This window comes from Scyliorhinus torazame, chromosome 10 (genome assembly GCF_047496885.1).
Source record: "Scyliorhinus torazame isolate Kashiwa2021f chromosome 10, sScyTor2.1, whole genome shotgun sequence".
Lineage (NCBI taxonomy): Eukaryota > Metazoa > Chordata > Chondrichthyes > Carcharhiniformes > Scyliorhinidae > Scyliorhinus > Scyliorhinus torazame.
In genome coordinates, this window is record NC_092716.1 from 141,170,120 (window position 1) to 141,195,837 (window position 25,718).

Genomic DNA, 25,718 nt, shown 5'->3' on the forward strand with positions numbered 1-25,718 from the left:
GGGCCTGGCTTGTCGGCTGTCTAGCGGGGTCCTCGGGGGGGATCCGGCTCCAGGGGGATCCCCAATGTGGCCTGGCCCGTGATCGGGGCCCACCGATCTGCGGGCGGGCTTGTGCCGTGGGGGCACTCTTTCCCTCCGCGCCGGCCTCTGTAGGGCTCCACCATGGCCGGCGTGGAGAAGAACCCCTCTGCGCGTGCGCAGGAACACGCCCGCTGGTCTGTGCATGCCTGGAACCACGGCGCCGGTTCTGCGCATGCGCCAACTCACGCCGGCTCTTCACCGGCAGTTGGCACGGCGTCAACCCTTCCGGCGCCGGCCAAGCCCCCGGAAGTGCGGAGGATTCCGCAACTTCTGGGCGGCCCGACGCCGAAGTGGTTCGCGCCGCTCTTGACGCCAGCGTCAGGCCATCCGGCCAGTTGCGGGAAAATCCCGCCCGCTATGTCTGTGCCCATCTACCCCTGATAACCTAACACCCCTTGCTTACCAAGAATATTCACTTCTACCTTAAAGATACTCAAAACTCTGCTTCCACCACCTTTTCAGGAAGATGACAATAAGCAAAAATAATCAAGATGCAAAAACATCAACATTTCCCAGTTCTACAAAAGTTCACCATCGTTTACCTTTCTTGGTTCATTTTAATCTTGGAGCCCATCTTCTACTTTTAACCAGTGCCACCAAATAAGCAATGATGCTTAATGCTGACTGACTCCCTGTACCCTGCAAATTTTTTCATTTTAAGCTTCCTCAGTGTGGAGTAAAATGCCTTTGTCTCCTGTAGGCAAATATGTGATAGTGCAACAAACAATTACTTGGTTTTCAGCTTTCCAGTTATGTTTAATTCTGACAACCATTTTTGAATTTTTGATTTCTTTCTTTCCCCTCAGTCATGGCTGTATTCATTAGCAGGGTTTCCTCCGGGTGTTCCGGTTTCCTCCCACAGTCAAAAACTGTAGGTTAGGTGGGTTGAACATGCTGAATTGCCCCTTAGTGTCTCAAAGGTTAGGTGGGGTTACTGGGTTGCAGGGATACGGTGGAGGCATGGGCATAGATTCATAGAATTTACAGTGCAGAAGGAGGCTATTCGGCCTATCGAGTCTGCACCGTCCCTTGGAAAGATCACCCTACTTAAGCCCACACCTCCACCCTATCCCCATAACCCAGTAACCCCACCTAACCTTTTCGGACACTAAGGGAAATTTAGCATGGCCAATCCACCTAACCTGCACATCTTTGGGCTGTAGGAGGAAACCGGAGCACCCAGAGGAAACCCACACGGGGAGAACGTGCAGACTCTGCACAGACAGTGACCCAAGCCGGGAATCGAACCTGGGACCCTGGAGCTGTGAAGCAACTGTGCTAACCACTGCGTGTGCTGCCCACAAGCGCGATGCTCTTTCCAAGGGCTGGTGCAAACTCGATGGGCTGAATGGCCTCCTTCTGCACTGTTGATTCACAACTGTCAGGGAAAGAAATTCTCATCTCCATATTAAATAGGCCACCTTTTAGTTTTAAACAGTGACTCCCTTGTTCTAGATTCTCCCAGAAGAGGCAACTTCTTTTCCCCATCCACCCTGCCAAGACCCCTCAGGATCTTATATGTTTCAATCAAGTTGCCTCTTATTCTTCTAAACTCCAACAGATACAAGCAAGCCTAGCCTGTCCAACCTTCCCTCATAAGTCAACATGCCCATTCAAGTATTCGTCTGGTGAACATTCTCGGAACTGTTTCCAATGCATTCACATCCTTCCTTAAGTAAGGAGACCAATGCAGTACACAGTATTCCAAATGTGGTCTCATTAGTGTCCTGTATAACCAAAGCATAACTTTCCTACTTTAGCATTCACTTCCCCTCAGAATAAATCATAATATTCTATTAGCTTTCCTAATTACTGGCTGTACCTGTATACTAGCCTTTGGTGATTCATGAACTAAGATATCCAGAACCGTCTGTATCTCGGAGCACTGCAATCTCTTACCATTTTAGATAATATGTTTCTTATTTATTCTTCCTGCCAAATGGATAATTTTACATTTTTCTAAATTATACTCCATTTGCCAGATCATTGCCCATTCACATAATCTATCTATATATTTTTGTAGCTTCCTTATGTCCTCTTCACAGCTTACTTTCCTACCTATCTTTGTGCAGTAGCAAATTTGGTAACCATCCCACCCATCTCTTCATCAAAGTCAGTTATATAAGTTGTAAATAGTTGAGATCCCAGCACTGATCCCTGTGGCTCACCACTGGTTACATCTTGCTATCCTATGTTTCCTGTTAGCCAGCCATTCTTCTATCCATGCCAATGTGTTACTCTTTACACCATGAGTTTCCACAATAATCTTTGTTGTGGCCCTTTATCAAATGCCTTCTGGAAATCTAAGTATAGTACACTGCCGGTTCCCCTTAATCCACCGCACATGTTACTTGCTCAAAGAACTCCAATAAGTTGGTTAAACATGATTTCACTTTCACAAAACCATGAATACCTTGAACTCATTCAATTGCCCCATTATAACTTATTTAATAATAGCTTCTAAAGTTTTCCTGATGACAGATCTTAAGCTAACTGACCTGTAGTTGCCTACTTTCTGTCTCCCTCCTTTTTTAAGTAATGGAGTCACATTTGCTATTTTTCAATCTAATGGAACCTTCCCCAAATAAAGGGAGTTTTGGAAAACTAAAACCAATGCATTAACTCTCTCACCATCACTTATTTTAAGACCCTCAGATGAATCCATCAGGACCCAGGCACTTGTCAGTCCGCAGCTCCAACAATTTGCTCAGTATCACTTCTCCGCTGATTGTAATTTTCCTGAGTTCCTCCCTTCCAGTTCCTGATTTATTAACTGCTTCGGGGACACTTTTGCACAGGTAAAAACGTTCACAAAAGAAAAGGTTGCGAATAGGTGACTGTCGTGAATTCTCAACAGAGGAAAAAAGCACTGTCAAGCAGTGTGCAATCCATTTTCCCATGGCCAGCAAAATTGCATTCTCAGCACAAGGGTGACAGCGTAGCACTGATGAAGGGACAATGACTGTGGTGAGTGCAGGATCAGACTCTTCTCCCCAGTTCATGTAAGATATAAAGGTGATTGCTGAAGATTCTCAAAAAACATCCAACAATAACTGGATGCATCAAGGAAAATGTAATGCAAATCCATCATTATACAAGGTCAGGATCAGCTAGAAACAGGGATAATGAACATTAATGAGAAATTAACAAGCAATAGCTAAAAATGCATATTCACTAATAACATACGTTAGATAGAATTTAGTAAAGACTGTATTAGTATCATGTCCATGTGTTGTAGTCACCTAAAATGTTTCTCTACTTATTACAGTATAATGAGACATGGCTTCTCTGTGAATGTTTGATGGCGACATGTATAGAAAAGAATATTATTTCCATAACATCTGTGGTGTGTCCCACTGTTGAACCGATTAAATGTGTCAATGGCCATGAACCTGTCAAAGTTTACGATGAAAATCGTTGTTGCTTCCATTACGAATGTGACTGTAAGTACCTCTGAGTTGGAAAAAAATGATTTGTTAAATTAGATTTATTTTCGTGAAATTTTATTCCTCAAATTTACTGCATTCTAAATTCTGAAACGTTAGTTCTTTATGTATGTGGCATGGTAAAATATTTTGTCTATTATTCCTGATGCTTCTCCTGTTTTACTTGGTGTCACCATAATGTTGGCTGATCACTCTTCTCATCTCTTCCCATCAGTCATCCATTCTTCTACCAATCCAGCTATGTTTAAATCTCTCACTCCTGCATATTCCCATCTGTTCTTAAGCCTTCCTTTTCTCCTTCTTCCTGGCAGTAATCTCCATTACCCACCTCATCTCAATCCAATATTGATTTCCAAAACTCTCATTCTCCCACACACTGCTTCTTGCTCTAGTCTGGCACTCTTTCTCCTCTTTCTCTCAACAACAGATAGCGTCATAGATGTTTACAGCATGAAAACACGCCTTTAGGCCCAACTTAACCATACTGCCCAGTTTTTACCACTAAGCTAGTCCCAATTGCCCGAATTCGGCCCATATCCCGTATAACTGTCTAAATGCTTTTTAAAAGACAAAGTTGTACCCGCCTCTACTACTGCTTCTGGCAGCTCGTTCCAGAAACTCAACACCCTCTGTGTGTACAAATTGCTCCTCTAAACCCTTGTATCTCTCCCTTCTCACCTTCAACCTATGCCCTCTCGTTTTAGACTACCTTTGGGAAAAGATGTTGACTATCTACCTTATCTATGCCCCTCATTATTTTATAGACCTCTATAAAATCACCCCTAAGCCTCCTAAGTTCCAGGGAAAAAAGTCCCAGTCTATCCAGCCTCTCTTTATAACTCAAACCATCAAGTCCCAGTAGCATCCTAGAAAAACTTTTCTGCACTCTTTCTAGTTTAATAATATCCTTTCTATACTATGGTGACCAGAACTGTACACAGTATTCCAGCTGTGGCCTTATTTAATGTCTTGTACAACTTCAACAAGATGTCCCAACTCCTTTATTCCATGTTCTGACCAATGAAACCAAGCATGCCGAATGCCGTCTTCACCACCCTGAGCAGTTATGACTCCACTTTCAAGGAGCTATGAACCTGTACCCCTAGGTCTCTTTGTTCTATAACTCTCCCCAACACCGTACCATTAACTGAGTAAGTCCTGACACGGTTCGATCTACCAAAATACACCACCTCATATTTATCTGAATTAAATTGCATCTGCCATTCATCGGTCCACTGGCCCAATTGATCAAGATCCCGTTACAATCCTATACAACCTTCTTCACTGTCCACTATGCCACCAATCTTGGTGTCATCTGCAAACTTACTAACCATGCCTCCTAAATTCTCTTCCAAATCATTAATATGAATAGCAAATAACAATGGACCCAGCACTACTGAGGCACACCACTGGTCACAGGCCTCCAGTTTGAAAAACAACACTCTCCAACCACACTTTGTCTTCTGTCGTTAAATCAATTTTGTATCCAATTGGCTACCTCACCCTGGATCCCATGAGATTTAACCTCATGCAACAGCCTACCATGTGGTACCTTGTCAAAGGCCTTGCTAAAGTCCATGTAGACAACGTCGACTGCACTGCCCTCCTCTCCGTTCTTGATTAACCCTTCAAAAAACTCAATCAAATTCGTGAGATGTGGGGCGGGATTCTCCGACTCCCCGTCGGGCCAGAGAATCGGCGGGAGGCGCGTGAGTCCCGCCCCGACAGAATCCGGCCGCCGGTTTTTCGGCGGGGGTGGGAATCGCGTCACTCCGGTCGGGGGCCATTGTCAGCGACCACCCCAGTGATTCTCCGCCCCGCGATGGGCCGAGTGGCCACCCGTTTCCGGCTAGTCCTGCTGGCGTATATTAAACCAGGTCCTTACCGGCGGGACCTGGCTCTGCGGGCGGTGTGCGGAGTCCTCGGGGGGGGGGGGGGGGGGGGGGGATTTGGCCCCGGGGGAGTGGCCCGCGATCTGGGCCCAATGATCTGCGGGCGGGCCTATGCCGTTGGGGCAGTCTTTCCATCCGTGCCGGCCGCTGAAACAGTCCGCCATGGCCGGCGCGGAGAACCCCCCTGCGCATGCACTGGGATGACAGCAGTACACGCTGGCACTCCCGCACATGCGCCAACTTGCACCGGCCGGCGGAGGCACTTCAGCGCCAGTTGGCACGGCGCCAACCCCAACGCCGGAGTGGTTCACGCCACGACTCGGCGCCGGTATGGCCTGCCCCGCCGGGTAGCAGAGAACCCGGCCATGGTTTTCCACGCACAAAGCTATGCTGACTGTCCCTAATCAGTCCTTGCCTCTCTAAATGCCTACAGATCCTGTCTCTCAGAATACTTTCTAACAATAATAATAATCTTTATTATTGTCACAAGTAGGCTTACTTAACACTGCAAATTAAGTTACTGTGAAAAGCCCCAAGTCACCATATTCCGGCGCCTGAGAGAGAATTCAGAATGTCCAATTCACCTAAGCATGTCTTTCTGGACTTGTGGGAGGAAATCGGAGCACCCTGAGGAAACCCACAAAGACACGGGGAGAACGTGCAGACTCAGCATAGACAGTGACCCAAGCCGGAATCAAACCTGTGCCCGTGGCGCTGTGAAGCAACAGTGCTAACCACTACCCACCACAGACGTTAGGCTCACTGGTCTGTAGTTCCCAGGCTTTTTCCTGCAGCCCTTCTTAAACAAAAGCACAACGTTTGCGACCCTCCACTCTTCAGACACCTCACCTGTGGCTGTCGACGATTCAACTATCTCTGCTAGGGGACCCGCAATTTCCTCCCTAGCCTCCCACAACGTCCTCGGATACATTTCATCAGGTCCAGAGGATTTGACCGCCTTGATGCGCTTTAAGACTTCCAGCACCTCCTTCTCTGAAACATGTATACTCCTTAAGACATCATTATTTATTTCCCCAAGTTCCCTAACATCCATGCCTTTCTCAATAGTAAATACCGATGAAAAATATTCATTTAGGATCTCACCTATCTCTTGTGGATCCGCACATCGATGACCTTGTACATCCTTAAGAGGCCCTACCCTCTCCCTTGTTACTCTTTTGCCCTTTGTATATATGTAGAAGCTCTTTGGATTCTCCTTTACCTTATCTGCCAAAGCAATCTCTTGCCCCCATTTTGCCCTCCTGATTTCTCTCAACTCTACTCTGACAACCTCTATATTCTTCAAGGGATCCCCTTGATCCCAGCTGCCGATGCATGTCACATGCCTCCTTCTTCCTTTTGACCAGGGCCTCAATATCCCGAATCATCCAGGGTTCCCTACTTCTACCAGCCTTGCCCTTCACTCTAAAAGGAATGTTATCACCCTGAACCCTGGTTAACACTTTTGAAACACTCACACTTACCAGCCATCCCTTTGCCTGCAGACTCCCCCAATCAACTTTTGAAAATTCCTGTCTAATACCATCAAAATTGGCCTTGCCCGAATTTAGAATTTTACCTTTTGGGCCAGACCTCTCATTCTGCATAGCTATCTTAAAACTCATGGAATTATGGTCACTGGTCCCAAAGTGATCCCTCACTACCACTTCTGCCACCTGCCCTTCCTTATTTCCCAAGAGGAGGTCACGTTTTGCCCCCTCTCTAGTTGAGCCATCCACATACTGAATGAGAAATTCCTCTTGACCATACTACTCCACTCACTATTCAACTGCTTTCTCCAATGTTTCCACAATCTTCACTGATTCCCTGTATTAATGGTTCCCGATCTTGTCCTTTCTTGTCCCTCCTCATATCCATCTCCGCACCCATATCTTATCAGTATCCAGCCCTTATTCCGAAAGACCCAAAAGACATGCTGTTGGGTGAATTGGACATTCTGAATTCTCATTCTGTGTACCCGAACAGGTGCCGGAATGTGGCGACTAGGGGCTTTTCACAGTAACTTTATTGCAGTGTTAATGTCAGCCTACTTGTGACAATAAAGATGACTATTATTCCTCTCCTCCGGATTTCTGCACTTTATATAACAAAGCCAGACTCACAACTGTCTTGTAGATTCTTCCTTTCAGTTTCAGTAATGCTTTTCTATCACCTAACACTCAACTTCACCCCTTCCAATTATGTCAACCAGAGCTAATCCATTGCTTAATTTCTATTTCCATACTTTGATATTCTGCCACACTGACTCCAGGTACTTGAAACTACTCACCTTCTCCAAGTCTTCACCGTAATGTTAGCACCTTCACTCTGACTCTCTTCTCTAGGCTCAAATTGACAGTCCAAATATTGCATCTTTGGTCTACAAATCTTCGTTATTCAGTGCTTTTCTCCAGTTCTCCAGATGTTCCGTCATGTGCTCATCATCCCCACCAAATAATCCAATGTCATCAATAAACATAATTGAAAATGAAATGAAATGAAAATGAAATGAAAATGAAATGAAAAATAATTGAACATGACACTTCCTGTCTCATTTGCTCAATTAGAAAATCCATGACAATCAGGAAGGGGCTCAATGCCGATTCTTGGTACAATCCAACTTTGATTTCAAACCTCTCACTTTCCCCACCCTGCTGCTTACTCTAGTCTCTCAATTCTTGTACATGTCCTGTAATAGCCATATGTACCTCCCAGGGACTCCACAAATGTGTGAACATCTCCAGACTTCCTTCCTAGGGACCGGGTCATAAGCATTCCCTTGGCCAATAAATACAGTCCTCATGTTGCATATGATTGTGGTGTTGGGTGCTCTGGTACACAGATGAGCCAACACAGTTGTATGTGGTACAACTCTATTTCATTTTAACTCTTATAATACAGTTCGTTCTGGATACTCTGCACGTGCTGTCTCCCTGAGTGTGTTGTGTAGCAGGTCTGTCCTGGTCCTCCTCTCCAGCTAATACTGACCACCAGGTGTCGTGTTTGTGCTTTTATATCTTTCTGTGATTGGTTGTGGTGGTGTGTGTTCTGATTTGTCTGTTGGTGTGTCTATCATGATGTGTGTGTTTGAATATCATGACATCCCCCCTTTTTACAAAGATATGTGCCTACGTGGTTATAAATATAATCGTGTCGTGAGTGCATCTAAGAGTGTGTGCGTATGTTGTGTACAGCGTGTGTATATGATGTAACTATGTACATGGGGCGATGTCGGGTGCGTCACACTAACAAGGTTGTACCATAACAAAACATGAATGCGAGAAAAAAAACAACTTGAACAGTGGTCCGGTCAGACGATATCTGGAACGATAAACAACAACAGGTTATAATACAGAAGTGTTTGACTTTTTGAACGTATGAACAGCGTTATAAGTCCAGTCTAATGGGTGACCGCCTCAAGAATAGGCTGGTCCTCAAGCCGGTTCAGCTGTGGAGATTTGGGTTCACACTGGTTCACCTTGGACTGTTGGAGGTGATGCTGTTGCTGAAGTCTCTACTTTTCCATTTGTTGTACTTCGTGCAGTGCTTGGTTTTTCATTCGTGCAAATATAACATTCAACATCTTTGTTAGTGTTGCCTTGGCTGTGGTTTGGTTCTGGTGGCGATGGAAGGGGCATGATCCGTGGCATCTCCACGAAGTCATCCTTGGGAACCAGTGGAGGATCCGGCGTGTGCGTACGGTTCAGTTGCGAGCGTGGAAGGCGGCGCAAAGCTCGCTGATTGCGCTTACGCACCAATCCATCCGCCCTGCATGCCAGGAACAAGGTGGAGTCTTTTTTCTTTTTATGTTTGTGGTGGACGGCATCTTGTAGCCGATGGGTCGTTGCCATCGAAGTAGCACCATCACTAATATCATGCAAGGCGATGACTGTGCCAGATGTGGAAGTTGGCCGAGACCGTGCACGCTGGTTCCGGCCACCTGCAGTGCCGGAAGGGCGACTCCGCAGAGAAACGTCGAAGCATGTCGCCTTGGAGAGAGAATTGTTGCTCGCATCAACGTCTGGCGATGGCGCGAATTGGTGTGTCCGTCTTGGACCGCCGGTGCTGGTCGCCACTGCCGACCCAGTGGGACTGCCACGCGATCCATTCCCTGTCGCCGTGGCATCCGCCGTCACCCTGAGCGTGCCATCACCGAGGCCGCGACACCGCCCGTCCGGAGCAAGGTCTGGCGTGCGGGAATCAGAGTCGGCGCTTGGCTGCTCCCCATCTGGAGTCCGGTCTGCCTTCCGTCGATGCTCCCCGTCCGGAGTCCCAACAGGTTCACTGGAGGCAGCCGAGATTCCCTGAAGCTGCACTTCTGGAGTCGGAACATGCAGGAATGCACCAACCAGTGGAGAGGCTCGAGCCATCGAGGGTGGAAGCGGTGCGCCGCCACCGCAGTCGTCAGTGGTCCCACCGTGATCGTCGAGTGCCTCGGTACGCACTAGGCGAGGTCTGTCACCTTGCACCTTTTGCATGGGAAGTGGGATGCTGTCGTCACTCGTCTCACATCCCGTGGATAGATCCTCATTAGCAGCTTGCTGTTCACTAGGGTTGGGTAAATTGTTAGAGTTTTCATCTGGTGGTGCACACCATGTCGGTGGACTGTCATTGTCTTGCCGTTGTCCTTCATTTGGGCTTTTCTTCTTTGGAATTTTAAATCTTCCCCCAGACATCGCAGAACCTTGTTTATTACCCCCAAATTCTCCCATATGTATGGTCTCGAATATAGGATCCAATGTTTCTATCGACATAGTACTATTTTCCAAAGAACATTCCGTTTCACTTTTCTTCTCAGGTACCTCATATGTATCTTTGTCTAATATACATGCCTTCATGGTCTCTGGGTCTGATTTTGCTGGGACTGGCATGGTCACAGTCTCTTTTACTGTTCTCAATTGCCCACATTATACTCCCCATACATAACTGCTTAATCACTGGGGTTAGTGTGGTACAATGGATAATCGGGTCGACCTTATCTGCATCTTCACCATTAATGGAAAGCACACTTGGTTCACTTGAAACTGCTGCGGGTTTTAAATTCGTTATCTGGCTACTCGATGTCGGTGTCCTCAGGATTCTTGCTCCAATGTTCTGCTCATTTATCAGTGGAGTGTGCATAGGTTCAATGCAATTAATGTTCCCCTCAAGGTTTGAAGAGTCATTACTGACTAACTGCTGGTCTCCGAAGTTGGGACTTTGCGGCGTTGTGTTGAAGGGAGACATTTGTCCCTGCTGTAGATATGATTCAGGTTGTGTTATTTCCATTACCTGAGGATCAATGTCTTGTCCATTTTTTCGATCCGTACTAAAACACTGGCAATTCTCAGTCTGCTCCTTGCAAGTTAAACATTCAATTAATTTCTTTAGCAAATCCTCAGCATCCTTCTGTGACCGTGCAGCATTATTAATCTCTGTTCGGCTATAATGATCCTGAAGGTCAGCGCATAAATCTTTTTTCTTCGGGCTTGGAAGATGCGATTCCTTTGGCTTGTCTTCAGTTGGGCTTGAACAGTTTTCAGCGCTGTGCCCTTCATTGTAGCATGAGAGACCGTCATGGTCATGCTGCTGTGTAGTGGAGCATGGTAGGCTGTTATAGCCTTCTTGCTGTTCACGTGAGCATGGCAGACTTGCATCGTCTGCCGCTGGTTGGTTAGGAGAGGTTGCTAGACACTCATGGTCTTGTTCCTGCAAGGACCGCACATTGGAGTCTTGCGTTGCTTCTATCGTGGAGGCTGTCCACGAGCTCTCTGTGGAGGCTTGTGACACTGGAGTCACTTCTTGTTCATGCAAGGACTGCGCTCTGGAGTCTTGCGTTGCTTCTATCGTGGAGGCTGTCCACGAGCTCTCTGTGGAGGCTTGTGACACTGGAGTCACTTCTTGTTCGTGCAAGGACTGCGCTCTGGAGTCTTGCGTTTCTGCAATTGTGGAGTCTGTCCACGAGCTTGCTGTGGAGGCTTGTGACACTGGAGTCACTTCTGGTTCATGCGAGGACTGCGCTCTGGAGTCTTGCATGTCTTCTTTCATAGAGTCGGGAACGTTGAGCGGGACGTGGACCACGCTCTGTGTGGCAGCAGGGCGCTCTCCGTGTGCTTGCACTGCTCCCTGTCTGTCAATGTCAGGCTGCAGCATCATCCGGTACTGATAAGTTGGGACGTCATATCTGCTGGATTGAAGATCCTCAAATCCGAAAAATGAATCCGCATCTGCGTCGGATTCAATGTGGGGGCTGCCAATGTGCAACACGAAAGGTTCGTCCGAGTCATAGTCGTATAGGACCACGGAGCTATCATTGGGCTCGCGAGGTCCGGAAACACTGTAAAGATCGTCATCGAAGTATTCGAGGTCGGAATCATCGGCTTGTGCGTAGGTAACTGCTTGTCGGAGGGTTCTTCGGAGGTCAAATTCATCTCCTGGGTCAATTTGCGGCAATGTGCTGTCATTCCAGGTGAGGGAAGGTTGTTTTACAGCTTTAACAGATTTTTGTTTTTTTGATTTGGGACGTTTCCCTTTTAAATTGGATTTGGGACGTTTCCCCTTTAAATTGGTGTGGTCTGGGGCCTCTGACATCCTGACGCTCGGTATGTAGCACGTAGGAAGCGACTGCGCATGCTCAGATCGCTGTTCCTTTACCGATGGCCGTTTTCTTGACTGCGCATGCGCAGCATCTCGCGCATGCGCAAACGAAACTTCCGGTTCTGCGCACTGCTCGCGCAACTGTGCTAGCGTGATACCTTTAGCAAGATGGCCGCCGACCTCGACCCAGCCCTCTCTCAGGCCCGGGATTTCGACCTCTGGGAATTCGGGCTCCGGGATCCCAGCCACGAGGTGAGTACTGCCGCTTTTCTTACCTTTACTTGCCGATTGGATTGCGTTTTCTTCACAGTACTTGGAGAATTTGTCCAGGACTGCCTGGTAATTGTACCTTTGCTGCCTCCTGAAGAACCTGAACCTTGTGAATATTTCTCTTGCCCTTGCACCGGCGATGGTGAGGAGAAATTCAATTTTTTCGCTATCATCCAGGTCTTGGAGTTCAGCTGCCACCAGGAACAATTCGAACACTTGCCGGAATCGCCGCCAGTTTTCGCGGAGATCGCCGTAGCACTGGAGCGGCTGCGGAACCGGGAGCTCTATCATTTTGCCTGGGCACTGCTGGTTGTCTGTGTACACTGAGGTATGCCGGCAGGTATCGATCCACTCCTGTACCATGTGGTGTTGGGTGCTCTGGTGCACAGATGAGCCAACACAGTTGTATGTGGTACAACTCTATTTTATTTTAACTCTTATAATACAGTTCGTTCTGGATACTCTGCACGTGCTGTCTCTCTGAGTGTGTTGTGTAGCAGGTCTGTCCTGGTCCTCCTCTCCAGCTAATACTGACCACCAGGTGTCGTGTTTGTGCTTTTATATCTTTCTGTGATTGGTTGTGGTGGTGTGTGTTCTGATTTGTCTGTTGGTGTGTCTATCATGATGTGTGTGTTTGAATATCATGACAATGATATTTGTTACAACCAAGTTATGAGGTGTGAATTAACTCCTTTCTTTGTCCCGCTCCTGAGCTGTTTGTAACACAGTTTGAATTTAAAAGGGAAGTGATATTGCCAACTCAATGTGAATAATTAATTGCATATAGCTCGGTGCAAGGAATGAGACACACAGGTTCCTTAAATTAACAAGTAAAGAAGTTTTATTGCTGAAACACACTTGGGTAAAGATGCAGAAGTTATTAACAAAGGTTTAAAATGTGCAAAGCTGCCAAACTGTCTGCTAATGCAAAAACAACACTACCCACCCCCCCTAGCCCACAATCCAAGTATGCAAAAAAACACTGCTGAGTATCAAATCTTAAAGCTTTGCCTGGGAAGATGTAAAGTCAGAAGGAAATTATTCATGGGTTGTCCAGATGCTTGTTTGAAGCTGAAGGATCACTTTTCACAATATTTTCTGGCATTGGGGTTTCTCGCTGGTGCAGTCACTCTGCAGCTGTGGCTGGTTGATTCCCTTTCTCGTGGAAACTGTAGTATTGTTTTGGAACCCACCAGGTATTGTGTTGGGTTGGGCCTGGGCAGGGGAGTCCCTTTGGGGTTAGTCCTGTGTGTGGTGGGTATTTAGGAGGTCTGGAGAGTTCTCTGCAAGGTTGGGGGTGGAGTGGGGTTAGGGGAGGTCCCATAGAGTAGATAGTCAGGGAGTGGGGTCTGACCCTGTGCAATAGTTACCCATAAATTAGAAATGGTTTTAATCCTTCTAACTCTCTCTGGGTAACTATTGGTGTAGCATTTTCGGAACTATCTGAAGATTGTGATTTAACAATTGAATTTTCAGATGGCTCCCAGTGCATTGCAATTGTTGAAGGGATGTTTGTGCTGATATTCTTATAGGTGCATTTGTTAAATAATAAAACTTTAACTAGAATAAGAATTAGGTGTTTTTTTCAGTGCATTTATTCCAACCGGCCGAGCACCAGAATATAACAGTGATGGTAAAGGAGAGATCAGGAAATCATGAGGGAGATGTGAAGTAATTGACATTGTTTAGAGACTAAAGAAGTATTCAACTTCCTCCTGGCTCTACAAAACTCTGTATGAAACCAAAAATGTATGTAGTTTCAGAGAAACCGGCAATATTCCTTTCGGGGATCACAAGTAAGGCCATTCAATAACTAGTACTTAGAGTGTGGAGTGGTGCCATGGGCAGTCTGCACATTCATTTCACCAATTTGGTCTGTAATAAACTGTTTATAACTCAAATTGCATGTTAAAAGCAGTCTTCTGCCTGAAATAGACTAAGCTATTTGGTCAGTTCATGTGAAGACCCCAACAAAATGCCCGTGGACATGAGTTGCAGTGAGATCAGCCCCATAATTTCCAAAGTGTATCCATGCTATTACTATCCAAAAACTGGGCTGCCCTTACTGAATCTTTACGAGAAACTAAGAGTTATTTTTAGAATTTTTTAAATGCTGCAAATACTCAAGCCAGGTATCATTTGGAATACTTTGCAATTTTCAAAGCCTGCAGCAGGAGGGAACATGAACCATTTCAGTGCTAATTAGCAGCCCTTTCCCCTCTTTAGGGAGCATATTAAGAGGTCTGTCTGGCACAGAATAGAATTTTCAATTATCTTTCTGGACAAAGCCAAAGAGTCTGGTGCAAGTTAGTGCACAGTTGTTGCTGTTGATATGGGGCAAAAGAAAGTTTGTTTCCATCTGTGCTTTTTATGAAATTTAAGATGTCAACTAGCGTCAGGTTGTAGCTTGACTAGGTGTCCATGTCCAGTTTGTTCCATTTGTATCCTCCTAACCTCTTTAATAATAATCTTTATTGTCACAAGTAGGATTACATTACATTGCAATGAAGTTACTGTTAAAAGCCCCTAGTCGCCACATTCCGGCACCTGTTTGGGACATGGAGGGAGACATCAGAATGTCCAAATTACCTAACAGCACATCTTTCAGGACTTGTGGGAGGAAACTGGAGCACCCAGAGGAAAACCATGCAGTCACAGGGAGAATATGCAGATTCCGCACAGACAGTTACCCAAGCCGGGAATCGAACCTGGGACCCTGGCGCTGTGAGGCAACAATGCTAACCACTGTGCTACCGTGCCAGTCTCTTTGGCATGGCAGCAGCAGTGGCAGTTTCCAGCATGGATGTCACCTGACAGCTTCAGCCTCCTGGAGGCACTCAGAGCCTCTGATTGGATGCCAAGCTTGCCTACTGCCAATCAGCCCAATTATATTTACATGTGGGGTTCCCAGCTCCGCTTTGAAAATATGGCCCAAGGTTTCAGGTTAAGTGGGAACTTTTTCTTGCTGCAACTTTCCTTGTCTCCATGGTGGACGAATGGGCAGCTCATAGGCTTCTATCAATGCCGTTCTGGAATAAACTGCTTATTGAGAAACCTGAGATGATGATCTAGTTCCCCATTCCTCCTTCTAGAATTTTCCATCTCATGCCTATTGGTATGATCTGACTGGAAATTTGAAGTTTTGAAGACTCGGTACCACTTTGACCTTTTGCACTATTGTTCCTATATGACAAGCTACCACCCTCATCTGGGCAATGATTGGGTGGATTAAAAATAATATTGGAGCATCATTTAAACCAAAATTGAGTAACTGAATTCTTGGATATAGAGATTTTTTGTCTGGTTTCAGACAACATCTTGACTGCCATCTAGGAGCAGGATAAAGCACAGAAGTGAGGGCATTTATTGAAAGAACAAAGTAAAATTTTCCAGGTTGGCTTGATGCATGTCATTAGATTAATGCAACAGATTTTTACATTCTAAATTCACTCCCACAATGGGCAGTATAATCTGGCAACAGGTGACTTCATGAAATAAATAAGCGTGTGTCAAAGGAGTGCCACCACCCTAAATGCTCTTCGCATCTCGTAGCAATTGATTGCAGAGCAGACATGGCAATATATCTCACATAACATTCCAGCCGGGAATGTTTGCTAATAGAAGATTAGGGTGATTCAGCAAGTAAGATAACTGAATATGGTTCAGTCATTGACAGATTGAGCAAATGTAAAATTTGTAGCTGTATTTTTTCACAGTAGAGTTAATTTTTCTTATTTAATCTTAACAATAAGAAATGCTAATGTCCATTTTCTACTGAAAGGAATTCATTCAGATGATCTTTTCACTGACAGTACCAGAAATCTGGCCAATAAGAGTTCAGTTTATATTTCTGAAGTAGCTCAACAACTAATTTAAGGAGGAAAATAAATACAGGAGCCTTTCACAAACGGAGGTTTGCTGATGACACAAAACTGGGCAGAATTGAGAGTTGTGAGGAGGATGCAAGGAGGCTTCAAAGTGATTTAGGCAGTTGAGTGAGTGGGCAAATACATGGCAGATGCAGTTCAACGTGGCTAAATGTGAAGTTATACATTTTGGTGTGATACACATAAAGGAAGAGAATTATTTAAATGGTGATATTTTGGGAAGTGTGAATGTACAAAGGGATCTGGGTGTCCTTGTAAGCCAGTCAATGAAAGTGGAGAGGCAGGTGTAGCAAGCAGTTATACAGGGCCTTGGTGAGACCACACCTGGAGTATCGAATGCAGTTTTGGTCTTCCTCCTAAGAAAGGATATACTTGTCACAGAGGGAGTTCAGTGGGTTAACTAGGCTGACAGAGGGTGGGTGGATCTGTCCTATGAGGAGAGGTTGGTTCGATTGGGCCTGTTTTCACTGGAATTTAGAAGAATGAGAGGAGATTTGATTGAAACATATAAAATTCTAACAGGGGTGGGCAGACTAGATGTAGTGAGGATGTTTTCCCTGGTTGGGGACTCTAGAATAAAGGGACATAATCTCAGGATATGGAGTAGACCATTTAGGACCGAGAAGAGGAAAAATCTCTTCCTCAAAGTGTAGTGAACCTGTGGAATTCTCTAAAGCAGAAAGCTGCGGAGGCCAAGTCACTGAATGTATTCAAGAAAGAGATAGATACATTTTTAGTTTTTAATGGTATCAAGTGGTATATTACATTAAGTGGCAGAGCAGGCTCGAAGGGCTGAATGGCCTACACCTGCTCCGAGTTTCTATTTCTATGAATGTCCCAAAGAGCTCCATAGCTAATGTAGCATTTTTGAAATGTCAGCACAAATGTAAGATAGTAAATATTGTAACAAAATTGCACATAGTAAGATCCTACAAACAACAATATGATAATTGCTAATCGATGTTGGTTCAGATCATTCATGCCTAGCTGAGAAAGCATTCCTTTTTTAATGGCCAAGCCTGTTCAACCAACTTTAGAGAAAGAAAATTAGGCAGTGTCAAATTTCTGAAATCCAGTCCCAGGTTTACATACATTTTTGAATTTGAAGAAAGATTGTAATGATTAGGATGCCAGTAATTGTTCCACCTACTAATTCTCTGTAATTGATTTTATTGTGGGGTTGTCATGTGTAATAGATTTTGTCACTATTTTGAAGAAATAAAAGAGAAAAAGGTGAGGAAATATGTGAATGAGGTATATCATAATTAGAGGTTTTTTTTACAAGTTATACTGCTACTAAGAGAAACCATTACTATATTACAACAAATTAAATTGATGATATTCAAATTTAATGTCCACACAGGCTATTGCAATGGATGGGGAGGCTCACATTTTGTTACATTTGATGGCCAATATTACACCTATGAAGGAAATTGCACCTATATCCTAGTGGAAGAAACAAGGGCATCACTTGACAACTTTGGTATTTATGTTGACAACTATCACTGTGATGCACAAGATGGACTTTCTTGTTCACGTGTTATTATAGTGAAATTTGAAAAACTGGACATAGAGATTACAAATGTTGCTACAACTGGTCTTCAGCATCTGGTAATTATCATTATTATGCATTTTCTTCATTGGAAGCACTTTAGTATGTGTTGAGTGCAATCATGTAAGCGTCTGACGGAAAAAGAATCCCAAAAGTCTCTTATAAATATATCAGTATAAAAGGGGAGTCAAAATAAGAATGAAGCCAATTAAGGACCCAAAAATAAATCTTTTTGTGGAGACAAAGTGTGTGCCTGAGGTTCTAAATGCCCTCGATCTTCACTGGGGAAGTAAATGCTGCCAGTGTGGCAGTAAATGAGAAAATAGTGGCAATATTGGGTAAAAATAGAGAACAAGAAAATAATTAAATGGTTGGCATAAACAAAGTAACAAAGCCTAGATGCAACCTAGGTTATAAAGGAAAGTAGGGTATAAAATGGGGAGGCTCTGGTCATAACTGTCCAATCCTCCCTTCGGTACGTGGCTGATGTTAGAGGATTGGATAATTGAAAATCTTAACATCATTGTTCAGAAAAGGGAAGGAGGATACACCTGGCAATGACTGGCTTCTCAACCTAACATGAGTAGTGGAAACCTTGAGAGGCATTAATCAGGGACAAAACTAGGACTTGGGAAAAGTACGTGCTAATAAATAAAAATTATCACAGATTTGCTAAAGACAAATTGTGCTTCCCTAATTTGATTAGGCCCTTTGATATAGAAATTGAGAGAGTTGATAAGTGTTGTGTGGTTGATATGTATACTAACTTTCAACAGGCTATTGCTTGTCAGCAAAATGAAAGCCCAAATAAGGTCAAATATACACACAAAATTAACTAAGGAATAAAAAGCAAAGAGTACTGGTGAAGGGTTGTTTTCCAGATTAGAACGAAGAATTTTAGAATGGTACCTGGGATGAAAGACTTGACTTATGTTGGGGGACTAGAGAAACTGGAGTTGTTGTTCTTAGAAGAGAGTGTACCAAGAGGCGTTTTGATAGAAGTATTCAAAATCTTGAAGGGTTTTGAGAGAGTAAGGAGAAACTGTTTTGAGTCACAGAAGGGTCAATAATGAGAGGACACAGATTTATACAGGACAATTCAGCGGACTCAAGTTAAAGTCCACTGAACGGCATGTTTACCGGGGCATATCTTGGCGGCTGCTGCAACGAAAAACACCCGCTATCCAAAGGCACTTTGCTGTCTTTGTTGACCTCGGGGAGCTTCTCACTGCCAAGGCTGCACTCAGCTCACCAGCAGGAAAGGCTCCTCACAGAATGGGGCACCATTTTGGAAGGCTGCCCCGATCTTTCCACCCCTTTTCAGGCCCCTTCCCAACCTTGGGGAGGCCCTCGGGAACCGCCCAAAAACCTTGCACCGGAGCACACTGGCAGTGTCAGCCAGGCACCCTGGCAGTAAGTGTCCTGATGGCACTGCCAGTGTGCCAAGGTGGCATTGCCAGGGTGCCAGACTGTAAGGGCCCAGGTGCCAGGGGGAGTGCCAGGGTGCCACCATGCCCTGTCCCCGACCACCCGGGGTCTCCAATGGCCTGAGAGATCTTTCCTGGTACCTATATGACTGGCCCACATTTGTGTGAACCAGTACTAAACAACGGCCTGGCGAGATTTGCCAGGCATGGCTGGTGAGTCCCAGGTGCCGTGTGTAAGTATTCAGATCTGGATTTTGCCCAGCGGACAAGTCAGGTGACTCGCACATGGGTTTTGCGCCCTGCATGGAGCCCGATTTGTGGTTTGTATGCGATTCACCCATTGCGCCCGGATCCATGCCAGGCACAACAGGGTCGCTGAATCACACCCATAGTAAATTAGAAAAGAACCAAAGGTGACTTGTGGAAACATTTTTCATGTTGTGAGTTGCTGTGATATGGAACATACTGCTTGAAAGTGTGGTGGCAGCAGATTTAATGGTAACCCCTTATTAAGGAATTGGATAGATACCTGAAGGGAATAAAATACAGGGCTATGCCCAAAGTAGAGGGGAGTATAGTTAATTGGTTATCACTACTGAAGACTAGGATGTGTTTGATAAGCTGAATGGTCATTTTTGGCACTGTTATCCTTCTATAATTCTACATAAAGCCACATTGCTATTTAGAAAAATTGTGACATTTTGTCTTATTATTCAGGTGACTGTTGATGGCATCACTGTGTCACTACCCTATTCAAGAGATGGTGTGAAGATCGCCAGCTCAGGCATTGACATAATGCTTGAAATTCCTAAAATAAAGGCTCTGGTTACCTTTAATGGTTTATCTTTCGCAATCAAACTTCCAAGTGAAATATTTGGAAATAATACACAGGGGCAATGTGGTAAGGATGTAAACTATTTATTAAACTCTTTAAAATAAGACCTTTAGGAGGTCGGTTGTTGGTACATGCACATTAAAGACACTTTTGTTATGAATATTTAAGTTCCTAAGTGAAAATCGTGGAATCATAGAATATCTACATTGCAGAAGGAGGTCGTTCGGCACATCAAGTCTGCACCGACCCTCCGAAAGAGCACCCTACCTAGGCCTACTCCCGCACCCCATCCCTGTAACCACACCTAACCATTGGACACCAGGGGGCAATGTTATCATGGCCAATCCACCGAACCTGCCCATCTTTGGACTGTGGGTGGAAACCTGAGCACCCGGAGGAAACCCACGCAGACAGAGGGAGAACTCCACACAGTGAGCCAGGCCTGGATTTGAACCCGGGTCCCTCGTGCTGACCACTGTGCCGCCCATCTAAATAATTACACTCTAATTTGTATATAAAATTCCATTTGTACCTTATATCAAATCGGATGTGATATAATATACACACCGATCGAATAAAATAGGAACAATTTGAATGCCAGGCATGCACAATTTGTTATCATGTGAGCTGCCAGCTGACTATGTATTGTCAAGAGGGTGAAAACTGAAGTGTACCTTTTCTCAGTGATCAGGAGAAAAACTCAAAAATATGTATAGCTGGGCTGCTTTAACAAATAACCGCTGACAATGTTGGCAGAGGCTTGCGAGTAAGTACTGTTTTCCCTTGTGTCTATTGAATGACACGTGGCCCCTAGGAGGTTAATGCTGCATATACAGTGGTTAGCACTGCCGCCTCACAGCGCCAGGGACCCAAGTTCAATTCCAGCCTCGGGTGACTGTCTGTGTGGAGTTTGTACGTTCACCCCGTGTCTGTGTGGATTTCCTCCGGGTGCTCTGGTTTCCTCCCACAATCCAAAGATGTTCAGGTTAGGTGGATTTGTCATGCTAAATTACCCGTAGTGTCCAAAAGGTTAGGTGGGGTTGCGGGGTTGCAGGGATAGGGTGGGACAGTGGGTCTTGGCGGATGCTCGTTCGGAGGAAAGGTTTAGACTCGATGGGCCAAATGGCCTCCTTCTGCAGGGATTATATGATTCTATAATACAGCTGAAGTCAGATCATGTTATAACTACATTCTGTTTCAATAGATCTCTTTACAAAAAGTATTACTTGTGTCTTTGGGACAACTTTTTTGCAGCATGGCTATTCCTTGCATACAATTCTACAAGGATATCACCGAGTGCATCGCCCTTGATATTATGCTGAAAAGCAGTATGATTGCAGAGGTTGTCCTCGCACAAAGTAGGAGGGTGCTGGATAATCTTCGAAAGCAGTATCCTTAATGATTTCCCTTTCTCTAGACCATGACCACAGAATGATCCAGCTATTAGTACACCACCCAGGCTTGTTCAGAAAGCTGATAGCTACACTAATAGTGAATTTAAGATGATCAGTCAAACTTGTAACATTATTAATTTACACTTGCTAGAAGCAATATACATTCAGACTCAAGAGGTGTGATTCTCTGGCCTCGTTGCACTCTCGCTCAAGTGTAACGAGGCTGGTGAATAGCGGGAGAGGCCAAAAACAAGATTCGTCCCATGCGCCAAACAGTTTGCGATGCAACCAGCCCGCTCACATAGGCAAAATCGGGATTTCAGCGTAGCATGGCGAGAAACCAGTTAACACCACTTAAGCCCCATTTCCATACATTCAACGAGAACGACCCCATATCCAACGGTCTCCCGTGATTCAGCAGCCTCCCCAGTGAGTGCTCACGCTGGTGCCGATTAGTACTCCTATTGAAAAATGTGAACTTGGCAGGGTTTGTGTCGGGAGGCGTATAGTCATCTTTTCTCATGGGCAAAGAGCCCGGGAGTGCTGGGCTTGCCACCCCAGTGCTCGGTGGGAGGAGGGAGGGAGGCGGGATGGGGGGAGAGTCGCTGGAGGGGGCAACTGGGGGGGCAACCGCTCACGGCACCACCATGCCAATTCTGGATCGTGTGTTCCCTTTCTGCGGGCAGCCCTTGTCCCTGTCCGTCTGCCCCACCGATTACCCATGACTCCCACCAACTGCTGAGGCCTCTGGCTGTGCGGCTGAAGGCTATTGCTGATAGGGAATTGGCAATCGTGGTTAAGTGAGCACTTCACAGATGCCAAGTGGATCCCCGTGGGTGGGCGGGCCATGTCGCATGTGGGAATCATTGCCTAGCATCCCAACCAAACCTTGATGCCTGGACACTGCCTGGACACTGCGGGAGGCAACACCACACACGCAACATCCGAACACCCAGGGGATGGGACACAGCTCCAGGAACATGTCCAGGACCAGAGGGTGGGTGAGTGCCATGGGGAGGGGGATGGGGCGGTGCCTGGAGAGATGGGCAAGGGGTCCGGGGTTTAGCCTGCATTGCGGAAGAAAGTGACAGAGGCATCATGATGGTTGTGCAAAAATGAGTTTAATGTGCTGTACGATACCCAGTCCGGTTTATACCATCCCCCACCCCGGTGCGCTCAGTGATCCTCAACGTGCCTGACCCTCCTAGCTCTCCCACTACATCTAGGTGTTTCTAGGTGAGTCCCCAGGATGCACATCTAAGGTGGAAGCAGCCAGCTTCCTACCTCGTCTTGTAGCCCTCGATGCCTTCTGAGGCCAGAGGGCCCCGGAACACTTGTCAGCAGCACATGCACATCCATGCCACCTTGTCCCTTGTGCTGACCCCGAGATGCAGCCTCATTAGAGGGTGGAAATCAGGGGAGCTGGTGCCCACCCTTGCCACTCCCTGGGAGAGTTCCGGGTTGGCACCCAGCCCCCTCCAACGATCGGCGCCTATAGGGCCCTGCGATTCACATTAGGGCGGAGGAGCAGCTGGTTCGAGCCCCAGCTACTCCTGCATCATGTGGCTCAGGCAGCTCTGGCGGTTCCCCAGTGTCTGCACCATGGTGTTGATGCTCTCGGCGATGCTCCTGAGTCACTGGAACACATCCCCCAGTGACTGGGCCATGCTCTTCTGCAGCTCACAATGCCCACCTGCGATTGGGACAGGCTCCGCAGCACCTCGGCCATGTCCATTTGAGAATGGAACATGTCCCGTAGAACCTCATCAAGGTCGGCCTGGTACTGGGTGACATTCCCCAGTGAGGCAGGCATTCTGTCGAGACCCTCAGCCATGGCTGTTACCGTCTGCACGATGCTTTAGACACCTTCACTCATGGTGCTGAAGTCGCGCACCCCCTCTCTACTGCGGTCGCCGCACCAGCAGCATTGGTCTCGGTGCCACTCATTGCCCTGGCCACATCTCCTGCACCCGTAGCCTCTGAGGCTCCTCCAAGCGGCTATGGATCTGCTAGAGCGACGCTGGCACATCCCTCTGAATGTCCCGGCTGCACCCTATTATCTCCATCAGCTCCGGATGACCCACTTCCAGAGGCTCAGCATCAGGCTGGGCCTCAGCTGTGTCCTGGGATCCAGCAGCCCTCCGATGGGTCAGTCAGTAAGGCAATCAGTACTCACGTTTGATAGGTACTCCGGCTGCAGCTCAGTGGTTACTCACCTCTGCGGCGTCCGCCAGCCTTCGCGTTGGTGATTGCCCTGTCCTCGGCCACACCGGTCACCTCCAGGGCCCACTCCTCAAAGGAGGTGAGGATTCTAATGTCGGCACTCCACCGCAGCCCCAGTCTGGGCCCTTTCCCACCGATTGTGCGAGAGCTTTCCCTGAGGAGACACAGAGGGGGCATCATTAGCCACATGCGTGGTTCACAGTGGTGCAGGAGGGGGGATAGAGGAAAGGTTTGGGGAGTTAAAGGAGATGGGGTGGTGGTCACCCCCATGGGGGGGAAGGGGTGATGGAAGAGTTCTCGGAGGAGGGGGGAGGGGCATTGATGTCTACTCACTCATGCTGCCCGGTGTAGGTCATTGACTTTCTTCCTGCATTGAAGGCCAGTCTTCCTGGTCATACTCCCCGAGCTGACAGCTGCCGCCATCACATCCCAGGCAGCACTGGCTGGCCTGTGGCTGACCCTCCACGACCCTCGGGAGAACAGGACATCTCTCCTGGCCTCCACCACGTCCGGGGGCCTCTGCAGGTCAACATCCGTGAATATTGGGGCCGGTCTCCTGGGCATCATTGTTGCGAGCTGGCTGGGGTTGGCTGAGCAAGTGCAGTTTAAGTGCTGCTCGACCTTGTTAGCAGGGAGCCAGCGAGCGTGGTCCCGGCGAATCAGCTGCTGAGCCTTCATTTGGGCCAAAAAGCCATGGACACTGAGGGGCAATTTTCCTGGCCAACACACCTAACCTGCACATCTCTGGACTGTGGGAGGAAACTGGAGCACCCGGAGGAAACTCCACACAGACATTCACCCGAGGCCGGAATTGAACCCATGTCCCTGGTGCTGTGAGGCAGCAGTGCTAACCACTGTGCCATCGTGCCGCCTCAAGTAGGTAGTGACCCCCTCTGAGTCAGAAAATGTATATTTGAGTCCCTCCCCAGGACTTTATGGCAAAAGAAGTTCACAACCTCAGCAAATCCTTTCAACATATGCTAATAACAGACAGTAAGATCAGAAGTGATCCCTGGTCAACCATGTGTGGAAAGAATGTTGGAAACTCTACCTTCAATACTCATAGCTCCAGCATACAACATACATGTAAAAGTATAAATTGCCACAGCAACCTGACTCTGAGTGAATTGCCAGCACCATAAATTGCAAGATTAAAAAATCTGCATTGAGAGAACTTCTGACTTCACATCAAATACACTGCTTGATACAGACAGAGCTGTCTGCAGAAACATAACTGTTCTCATTTCATAAGAATGTATCTTTTAATAAATAAAAGGGCCTTTAAAGAGGTTGCAGACATTATTGTGAATAAATTGACACTCTCAATGATCTGCATTCTCAGGAACATGCAATAATGTTCAAAGTGATGACTGTATGCTGCCCAGTGGAAAGGCTGCATCCTCGTGTTCAGAAATGGGTGATTACTGGCAAGTCAAAGATTCCAACAAACCAAACTGTAATGGACCATCCTCATTACCAACTCCAAGACCTCAAGTCACGTTCAGTCCCCAAGCAACACAAAAGCCTTGTAGCTCTGATTCTTTTTGCAAGATGATTACAAGCAAGTAAGACATTTTACTACATATATGTATATATATAATCTGAGGTTTTCTAAGATCATACAACTTTGCATTTTTGGTTCGTCAGTTAGCAAAATAAACAAATTATTAATACAAATATATTAGCATTTTGCAAGATTTATGAATTCACTTTTACGGTTCTCACTTTCACATTTTTTCTTCAAATATTAGGTCCTAAACAATTATTTTTAAGTGTTAACCAATCTTGACATTTGAACTCTTTGCATAAAAGGTAATGACAATTTTAGATTATAATGAAATGTGAGGTAATTAGAGCATTTAGAGCTCAGACAGCATAACTGGCAATGTCAGTGACCTTTCTCTCTGCCTGATACCTTAACAATTAACTGGTGGTATGCATCTCCTGGTAGCTGACAGAATGAAACAAACAATTATTTGTACTAAATGTCACTTTAGTGACCATTTACTTAACTTGGATCGGATTGGATGTGTTTATTGTCACGTGTACCGAAGTACAGTGAAGAGTATTGTGCTGTGTACAGTCCAGACAGATCATTCCATACATGAAAAAAAATAGGGCATACTTAATTACAC

At 46.1% G+C, this 25,718-nt stretch overlaps 1 protein-coding gene across 1 annotated transcript in view; it reads left to right on the forward strand.

The window, feature by feature from the left end:
* LOC140430262 (uncharacterized) overlaps nt 1-25,718 on the forward strand; it is a 210,357-nt gene that overhangs the window by 139,840 nt on the left and 44,799 nt on the right. The window contains exons 31-34 of the mRNA XM_072517687.1: nt 3,350-3,524; nt 17,516-17,763; nt 19,849-20,032; nt 24,926-25,148. Coding sequence (XP_072373788.1) covers nt 3,350-3,524; nt 17,516-17,763; nt 19,849-20,032; nt 24,926-25,148 — 830 coding nt within the window. The remainder of the gene's footprint in view (nt 1-3,349; nt 3,525-17,515; nt 17,764-19,848; nt 20,033-24,925; nt 25,149-25,718) is intronic.